General features: G+C 47.2%; 1 protein-coding gene across 1 annotated transcript in view; it reads right to left on the minus strand.

Annotated features, from left to right (window-relative positions):
* Positions 1-10373, minus strand: part of LOC107290040 (proline-rich protein 12-like) — an 87517-nt gene that overhangs the window by 40387 nt on the left and 36757 nt on the right. Inside the window, exon 4 of the mRNA XM_029284668.1 lies at positions 3538-7004. Within this exon, the coding sequence (XP_029140501.1) occupies positions 3538-7004 (3467 nt within the window). The remainder of the gene's footprint in view (positions 1-3537; positions 7005-10373) is intronic.

Below are 10373 nucleotides of genomic sequence, written 5' to 3' on the forward strand. Positions count from 1 at the left end.
GGGCCCTCCAGAGATCATTTACCAACGTGACCAATGCCGTTTCCGTGCTGTGTCCCGGCCTGAAGCCCGACTGGTATGGGTCTAGATAATCTGTTTCATCCAGGTGACGAGGGAACTGCTGCGCAACCACACTCTCAACAACCTTCGCCGCAAAGCGAAGGTTGGAGACCGGGCGATAGTTAGCCAACTCATCTGGGTCTCTGTCAAAATCCTGACCCTAGCTAGTCTACTTCTTCAACTTTTTATGCAAGGTCTACTGTGGCTGACCAAATGTAGGTACTTTTAATGTAAATTAAATTAAAATGAATTTAGCATTTGCTCGGGTCCTATCCATTTTATGAAGTAGGCTCCCAGCACACTGTTCAAAGGCCAAAACGAGCCTTTGGTCTAAAAGGTTTGAACACCCATGTCCTAAATTAGTGTTTTTTAAACTTTGCAACTTTAAGATGTCTAGACTTCAGCTCCCAGGATTCCCCAGGCAGCATATTGACTGACGAATTCTGGGAGTTCAAGTCCACACATCTTAAAAGTTGCAAAGTTTGAAAAACAGTCCTAATAACCCTCTGAGACCAGGCTACCTTTAGCACTGCTTCATTCTATATGTACCTACTCACATAACTAACTAATTAAAATTTATTGGCTGGACATCTTACCACAAGGTAACTCTGGGTGGCTTACAATTGTAAAAGATTATATTAAAAACATAAATACCCGCAAACGTTATGATCCAATTACAGATGGGGAGGGTGGAGGCAGAGTGGGGGTGAGGTAGGATCTGTTGTTATATCGATCAACCACCTCCACTGTGATGCTCCCCCATTGGGGCCCCAAGCAAACTGGCAGAGCCAGGTCTTTAGGCCCTTACGAAAGGTCAGGAGGGGGGCAAGATGTTCCAGAGGGCAGGTGCAATGGCAGAGAAGACCTTTATCCTGGACCCTGCTAGACGGAATAATTGAGCTGACGAGGCCCGCAGCATGCCTCTTCTGCCTGCACAGGTGGGACAGGCCAACCCCAGTGGGATGAGACAGTCCCTCAAGTAGCCTGGACCCATGCCATTAAGGGCTTTAAAGGTGATTACCAACACCTTGAATTACACCTGGAAGCAGACTGGCAGCCAATGCAGCTCGCGAAGCAGTGTTGTTACCTGGACCATACTTCAAGGGTAGCCCCATGTAGAGCACATTACAATAGTCCAACTGTGAGATGACTAGGGCCTGAATGACTGAGAGCAGGGACTCCTGATCTAGGAAAGGCCACAACTGGTGCACAACTCGAAGTTCAACAACCAAGCCACTGTCTCTCTGCTGTTTCTGAACCATGACAGATGGATACATGAGACAGGGCCTTTTCTGCCATAGCATTCAGAGCATGGAATGTCCTTTTCAATACCCTATTTGCAGTAAGTGGCCCCAAACCTGACTTGCCTCTCCTATTAGTTGTTTATTAGATACTGTGGTTGGTTTTGCTTTTGATTATTTCCAATATTGTAAGCTGCTTTATGAGTGGTTCATGGAAAAGCAGGAGATAAATGTTTTAATAAACAAAACATGAACCCCAGTACAATTATAATTTTACAAAGAAGTGAAAGGCACCTCACATACAATTCTTTTTTGCATTAAAGTGCAGCTAGGGAACTCAGACATTCAGTAATCAAAATAAGCTACTAATTTGTTTGCCTTAGATATCTCCAAATTTGCATACTATTAGCAAATTTTCATCATATCGCTCAAGGAGTAACAGCAATATGATGGTAGGAAGAAAAGGCACAAACCAGGAAATTGTGGCAAGATTCAAACAGCCCAGATGGTTGTGAACACATAAAATCCTAGCCTACCTACTGGAATCCTGGTGCCTAGGACAACTCAGCGTGGCCAACTTGCTGCAGGACAACTTGCTATGGCCAACTCGCCACAGGACAACTCACTGCAGGACAAGAGTTACACTAATATCAGATAAATGGTGGAACAGAATCATTAAAGAATGGATGCAAAAGGAGGGACAAAATGAAATGTGACTTGACAAAAATTAAAATGTTTTTAAAATTATTTTAAATACTTGAATTGTTAAATTGTCCCGTGGCGAGTTGGCCGTGGCAAGTTGGCCGCACTAAGTTGTCCCATTCCACCCTCACACAATCTACTGCTGGCATCTATCTTGTCTCCCCAACCCAATGAATCACAGCAAGCCTCTAGTGGGTGTTCTAAGATTGCCATTATAACTGTGTTTAATACACTCAATACAGTGTTATTCCATGGCACTGATCTATCGCTCTGCCTGGTGCTTTCTGAAGCATTGCTGCTCCCAACATTAGGGAAAGCTGTTGGAAGTTGGCAAAACGTATGCTTAGTCCCCATTAAAAAGCCCCAATTCTTGTGAGATTGTGGCAGTCTTGTTCATGATGCCAATATCCTTAACTCATGCCAACGTATCTTTGCAACAATAAAGAGCAGGATGGAAATAAATGAACCCAAATACTGAACAAAGAAATGAATTTTTAGCAGTGCAAACCTGTATCAGCAAAATGACTATAACCCTGGATATTACTCTCAACTTAAGCACTGAACCTGAATTCTGACATGACTCTTGCCTCCCTTATTCAAAAGCCAGCTTTTGTGCCAATGGTATTAGAAATACAGGTACTCTTCGACTTACAAAGGTAACAAAGTCCAGAATTTCCATCATAAGTCACGATCGTTGTAAGTCAAGGCACCTACGTGACCAGACCCAATTTTATTACTTTTGTTGTGGCGGTCATTAAGTGAACGCCACAGTCATTAAATGAATCCATGTATTCCTATAGGTGTTTTTTGTTGGAAACCAGCCAAGGCCAGAAACTGGCAAAAAACATTGTAAATTGTGGTCATGTGACTGCGGTGTGTTTGTGTCTGTGTAGCCATCGGAACTCCAGAATCAGGTCATAAGTAGCTTTTGGGGGGAAGGACCATTGTAACTTTGAATGGAATGGTCACTAAGCAACTGGTCGCTAAGTGAGGACTACCTGTACAAATATCCGTATAATAGCTCTATGAAAACTATCTGTACTAATCCAGTTCCTAGGGAAACAAAGACCTGAGTCATTATTATACCACTATGGTCATGTACAAATTACCCTCCAACTTCACTGGTACATCATCACAGATAACCTCAGAAGCGTAAAATATCTACTCTTTTTTACAGGTAGAGGCTATAGTTCAGCAGCAGAGCACAACCTTTGCAAACAAAAGCTTAGATTAAATCCCTATTAACTCTAGGGACAAAGGCTCAGGTACAAGTAATGGAAGAGACTCATATTTGAGACTCATCAATACAGAGTTGTTCAGAGAGTGCAACAGTGGTTTAGATGGATACAGGTCATCTGCTGTAAGAGAGCTTCCTATGTTCCCCCTCCATTGCAGCACTCTCCATTTAAATCACTTTACTAAGCCAGTCTTCTATTTCTACTCATTCTACCCTACGCTCTTTCCTAAAATTTCCTTTCTTACACCTAGGCACTGCTACCTAACAAGCACATCTCACCTCCTTTCATTCTCAGCTTACCTTGAGTGGTTTGAGGGATTCCAAGTCTGCACCTGGCTCAACCCCCTCCTCCCTGGCTTTCTTGCCCCTCCCTCTTCCCCGGCCGCGGGGCTTCTTGGTACCATCATGAGCCACACCATGGGGTGGTTCAGTCAGGGGCCGGATGCGGGGCCTCCCACGAGGGCGGGGTGGGCCCTCCCGCTTAGGCTTGGTGGGCTTGCGGCCTCGCCGCTTGGGCCCCTCCATGAGGCTGTTTGGTGCACAAAAGTCTATGTCGCCCATAGGGCTAAGGCTGGTCCGGTTTGTCCGGCAGCTGGAAATGAGGTCAGGTAGCAGATCAGGCAGGCGGCGGCTATTAAGGCGGATGTCAGCTGGAACATCCTCCTTGTCCTCATCATCTTCAAATTCATACTCCTGGGCATAGTTCTTTTTGGGAGGTTGGAAAGGTGGTTCCCGTTTTTTCAGCAAATGGAAGGAGGAAGTCTTCAGCAGCTTCTTGGGCTTGGAAGAGCAGAAGATTGGTGAGGTCAGGCCTGACTTGGATTCTGAAACCGGAGCTGTCCCAGTTTGCTGAATCAGTCCCAGTTGTTCTGTGTTGACTGTAGAAGGCAACTCGTGTTTCACTGACACTGTCTCTAACCCCAAGTGCTGTCCATCCCCACTTTCTGATTGGCAGTAACTCTGGTAGCCTTGTCCACCAGGCATTATATCATAGCCTCCTCCTTTCATTCCTTCACCCCTCTCCATACCCTGTGTGCCATCATCTGGCTTAGGAAACTCATCCCCTGCACAGGGAGGGGGGCCAAACATGTCCTCCATGCCAGGGAAGAAGCTACGGTCTTCATCTTGTAACAAAGAGTCTGGGAAGCAGATGGAGGTGAGGGGAACAAACCGTTGCTTGGCTTCTTGAGGGCTGGGGCTCTCAAACTGGTCCTTGCCTTGAAGTTGGCCTTGAGGAACTTGCTGAGAGGAGTCGGGATCCAAACTGGAATCGGGAAGGAGATGCTGTTGACTCTGCACTGTCCCACTCTGTCCCAGGTGGGATTCCAAACTCAGCTCGGGCTCTAAGAAGTCCTGGATCTCTTGGGACTGGGAAAGGTTGCCTTGGGGCACCACGTCCATGCCCTCAGACTGTATCCTTTCTGGCTGCAGCTGGCCTTGGAGCTGAGGGGACTGCTGTGGCTCAAGAAGCTGTGCTTCCATGCTCTGAGAATGAACATGGGCCTGGTGGAGGTGGGCTTCCAATGCTTGCATCTGAAGCTGCGGTGAGGGTGCTTCAGCCTGATGCATATGCTGAGGCTCCATAAGATGGACTTCCAGTGGGGTGTGAACCTTCCCACGAGAGTGCATCTGGCTTTGGGTGTGAGTGAGCACCGACTGGAGCAGCTGGGACTGCTGCTGTTGCTGGGAAAGGGAAAGAGGCGGCAAATCAGGAGGGGAGTCCAACATCAGGGTAGCACCCTGCTGGCCAGCCATCAATCCATGGGACTCCATGGGATGTGGCTGGGAGGCATGCTCAGGAGTCTTCTGCAAATAAGAATGGGCCTGAGATATTTCCTTACTGCCAGAATCCATGTGGCCACCCTGGAGGTGCTGCTCCACCGACTTCTTTATGTCTTGTCCATAAGAGTCTATAGACCCAGCTTGATGGCTGTAATGGACCACAGAGGTGGTCAAAGACTCTGGAGTTGAGTGTGTATGGGGGTACTCTTTGGACCTCTCTCCTTTCTTTTTGTCCTTTAAGCTTTGCAAGGACATCTCCAGGCCTTGGTTGTCCAGATTTGAGTTGGTCCGAATTACACTTTGCAAGTGGTAACGCTCTTCAGTCTTGCTCAACTCATAGCCCATCCCTTTCCCTGCCCTCTCCTCACACTCTACCATGCCTTCTGTGGGCACCCTTGGTGGGCTCTGTGACTGCAGCAAGTGCTGGATTAAAAACTCTTCATCTTCAGTCCGCTCAGATGACAGGAGGTCCGAGTCAGCCTTGGCTTTACTGTAAGATGGTCCTCTCTCTAACCCACCCTGGGAACCCTGGTAGCTTTGTGTGTGAGCCGTCTGCATGAATGAAGGGGACAATACAGAAGTGAGATACTTCTGGGACTGGCCAGGTGATGCCACACTCTGGGGCCTGTTAGTGGTAGGTGACTGGAGAGGCCGGATGATCTGGGAAGGACTTGAATCTGGAAGGTTCTGCCCATGGGAGTAACCAATAGACTGGCTGTGCCCTGGCATAGCTGGAGAATGGCCAGTGCTGTAACTCAACGATGGGCTAGCTGTGGGCATCCTTTGAGAATGAGCTGGTACATAGGTCGGTGTCTGGCTGACAGAAACATGGGGCTCAGCCTGAACACTGTACCCAACAGATGACAAGCCTTGCAGCTGCTCAGGAGAGTAAGTCTGATTTTGACAAGTCTGCAGTCCTTGTCCTCCTTGCCCAGCTTGGCCCTGCTGAGCCTGCCCATTGGTTGAATAACTCTGAGTTTTACTAACGCTTGTGAGGTCCTGGGCCTGGTTGCTGCTGAAGCCCTGTGAGGCCTGGCTAACTGAAGAGAGATTTTGTGGCTGGCTGACAGAGTAACTCTGCGTTTGGCTCATGGAAAGGAGACTCTGAGTCTGACCAGGCGAATAGGCCTGTGACTGGCTTGCAATGACAGAGCTGGGCTTGGGCGTGGATGAACTGTAGTTGCTTTGGCACTTGGGTGTGGCTGTAGAACGAGGTGGTTGGCGGGAGGCAGAGTAACTCTTGGATTTTGAAGAGGTGGTACCAGAATAGCTGGAAGATTGAATAATGGGATGGTAGCTTTGAGAGGGCTCTTGTCGTGTGGCCTGTGGGGTCTTCTGCTGCTGAGAGCCTTCACTGCTGGCGGGAGACTGCTCACCCAAGGGACTACATGAAAGGCTGGAGCGGTGGGGCATCTGCTGGTAGCTGCCCCCGCAGCTCAAATAATGCTGGAGAGAATGGGCAGCAGACAGCTGTGGCTGGGCACTGGAAGGTCTCTGGTAATGTTTGATCACACTATCTTGCCGGGGGATGGCCCGCTCAATGGAGGAGGCAGGGGAACTGGAGAAGACTGAGGTGTTGTAGAGCTGGGATGTCTGGTCAGATGGACCCAGTGAGGATGACAAAAGGTTGAACTGGGAGGGGAGGTGACGGGAAGCCGATTCTTGAGCACTACGATATGCTGAGCTCTGAGAGGGTAAGCCTGTACTCAATACCGCACTGCCCATCCGGTCAAAGCTGAGGGATGAAGGAACACTGGGCTGAGAGGATTTGATGTGAAGCAGAGGATCATGGGGAGATAGCAGGCCATTGGATGTTGGGCTGAAAGTAGCATCCTGGAGGGTAAGGGATGAAGTGACTGGGAAGCTGCGCCCGCTGAAAGAGGCTGGATGCTGGTAAGCAGAGAGTGCTGATGAGGAAGGGAAAGTGCCAGAGCCCGGGAGGGCCCCTGAGATGAAGAGCTCAGCGGGCGCCGGAGTGTGCATGGCTGTAAAGAAAAAACAGAGTATCTTTTTAGGTACAGTACAATGTACCAAATTAAAAACTCATCCACAAAGACAATCTCAAACTCACACTGGACAGTACTGAGGAAGCACAGCACACTTAACCTAGCTGCAGGTTAAAAAATTAAACTGCTGTTTTGTTCCACATGTTACAATCAAATAAATAAATCATATTATGGCTTAATGTAGTAATCAAGTTTATACAACATAGGAAGACGATGGTTGAATTCCTGTGCTGAATCACAAGCTACTTAATCCCACTTTAGCCTTGTCTACCATTCTATGAAATTCACCCACTGCATGCCAAAGAGTCGATAAAGCATATTTCCTAATGTCATGTCATTACAAACATGTTCCCTCATCCCCAAACAGAATGTCTAGCCAGGACACCTATGATCAGGCTGTACCTTAGTAAGAAAGCACAGTTTTCATGCATAAGATTCTAGGTCTAATTCTGAGCAAATTCCATTAAATAAGGGAGCAGAGGATGCTGGTCTGACACCTTGGAAAGCTGTGGCCAATTAAAGTACACTAAATAGGGCTACCCCATCATGGATTACTGCCTTATCGTGGTGAAGGGGCTTGCATAACTCAATGAAGCTATGAGCTATGCCATGCAGGGCCACCCAAGACGGACAGGTCATAGCAGAGAGTTCTGACAAAAGGTGATCCACTGGAGAAGGAAATGGCAACCCACTCCAGTATCTTTGCCATGAAAACCCCATGGACAGTACCAAAAGGCAAAAAGATATGACGCTGGAAGATGAGCCCCTCAGGTCAGAAGGTGTCCAATATGCTACTGGGGAAGAGCAGAGGGCTAGTACTAGTAGCGCCAGAAAAAGTGAAGCAACTGGGCCAAAGTCGAAAGGACGCTCAGCTGTGGATGCATCCGGTGGTAAAAGGAAAGTTTGATGCTGTAAAGATCTATTCTCCATAGGAACCTGGAATGTAAGATCCATGAATCAAGGCAATTTGGACGTGGTCAAACAAAAGATGACAAGACTGAACATCGACATCTTAGGAATCAGTGAACTAAAATGGACAGGAATGGGTGAATTTAATTCAGAGGACCATCAGGTATACTACTGCGGGCAAGAATCCCTCAGAAGAAATGGAGTAGCCTTCATAGTCAATAAAAGAGTAGGAAAAGCAATACTGGGATACAATCCCCAAAATGACAGAATGATCTCAGTGCGAATCCAAGGCAAACCATTCAATATCACAGTAGTCCAAGTCTATGCCCCAACCACTGGTGCTGAAGAGGATGAAATTGACTGGTTCTATAAAGCCCTACAGCAGGGCTTTTCAACCAGTGGTACGGGTACCACCTGTGGTACATTGGCACCTGGCAGGTGGTACGCGACCATCCTAGAAAAGTGGTAGCGGGGGAGGGGAATGAGCTGAACCGGTGGCAGCACTGCACAAGCCTGAGCGAGAGATGGCTGGAGCTGCATGGCTGTCAGGGCTCAGCGGAAGCGCCAGGATCAGCGCTTCTTCAGGACTGTCAGGGCTCAGTGGAAGCATCAGGATCAGCGCCAGGCTCCAGCTGGAGCTCGGCGCTGCTCCTGGTGCTTCTGCTGAGCCCAGAAGAAGCGCCGATCAGCTGGAATGTTGCAGCCTCTCCAGGGTCTTGTGATTTACATTCAGATGCTTGGCAACTGATTCATATTTATGACGGTCACAGGGTCCCAGGGTCATGTGAAGTGACCAAAACCTGCTGCAGCCACCCAGCAGACGGGGGGAATAAAAACCAAACACCCCCACCCCACCTCTGCTGCCAATTCTCAACAGAAATGCTCACAACAATGAAAACCTCGGACAGGAGGAAGAGCACTGCCGGGTGGGCAGGCAGGCGTCTTGCTCAGCTGTGGCTTGGGGGGCACTTTTTTCAGTGCCATTGTAACTTTGAACAGTCACTAAGCGAACTGTTGTAAGTCGAGGACTACCTGTACTTCATCAGTTTTTTCCTTTTTGGGGGGGGGTGTCATCAAGTTTTTGACACCTTGCTAGGCGACTGGTGGTACTCGGATGTTGCCATATCCTAAAAGTGGTACAATGGGTGAAAAGGTTGAAAAGCCCTGCCCTACAGCACCTTATAGAATCAACAACAAAAAATGATGTCCTTATCATCATGGGGGATTGGAATGCTAAAGTAGGAAGCCAAAAGATAACTGGAATAACAGGCAAGCTTGGCCTTGGAGTACAAAATGAAGCACGGCACAGGCTGATAGAATTTTGTCAAGAGAATACGATGGTCATAGCAAACACTCTTTTCCAACAACCCAAGAGACGGCTCTACACATGGACATCACCAGACAGTCAACACAGAAATCAGATTGACTATGTGCTCTGCAGCCAAAGATGGAGAAGCTCTATACAGTCAGTAAAAACAAGACCAGGAGCTGACTGTGGCTCAGATCATGAGCTTCTTGTTGCAAAATTTAGGCTAAAATTGAAGAAAGTAGGGAAAAACACTAGGCCACCCAGGTATAAACTAAATCATATCCCTGATGAATATACAGTAGAGGTGACAAATAGATTTAAGGAATTAGACCTGACAGAGAGTGCCTGAAGAACTATGGACGGAGGTTTGCAACATTGTACAAGAGGTAGCAACTAAAACCATCCCAAAGAAAAAGAAATACAAGAAAGCAAAATGGCTGTCTGAGGAAGCTTTGCAAATAGCTGAGGAAAGAAGGGAAGTGAAAGGCAAGGGACAAAGAGAAAGATACACCCAACTGAATGCAGAATTCCAGAGAATAGCTAGAAGAGATAAGAATGCCCTCTTAAATGAACAGTGCAAAGAAATAGAAGAAAACAATAGAATAGGGAGAACCAGAGATTTCTTCAAGAAAATTGGAGATATGAAGGGAATGTTTCATGCAAAGATTTTATTTATTTATTTATTTATTTTTTAAATTTATATCCCGCCCTTCTCCTTGCGGACTCAGATGGGCACGATAAAGGACCAAAATGGCAGGGACCTAACAGAGGCAGAAGAGATTAAGAAGAGGTGGCAAAATTACACAGAAGAACTATACAAGAATGAGCTTAGTGTCCCTGATAACCACGATGGGGTGGTCACTGACCTCAAGCCACACATCCTAGAATATGAAGTGAAATGGGCCTTAGGAAATCTGAGCAACAACAAAGTTAGTGGAGGTGACAGTATTCCAGCTGAGCTATTCAAAATCTTAAAAGACGATGCAGTAAAAGTGCTACACTCAATTTGCCAGCAAATTTGGAAAACTCAACAGTGGCCACAGGATTGGAAAAGGTCAGTTTACATTCCAATTCCAAAGAAAGGCAATGCCAAAGAATGTTCAAACTATCACACCATTGCACTCATTTCA

This window comes from Protobothrops mucrosquamatus, unplaced genomic scaffold (assembly GCF_001527695.2).
Source record: "Protobothrops mucrosquamatus isolate PMUCROS unplaced genomic scaffold, P.Mucros_1.0 scaffold810, whole genome shotgun sequence".
NCBI classification, from domain to species: Eukaryota; Metazoa; Chordata; class Lepidosauria; order Squamata; family Viperidae; genus Protobothrops; species Protobothrops mucrosquamatus.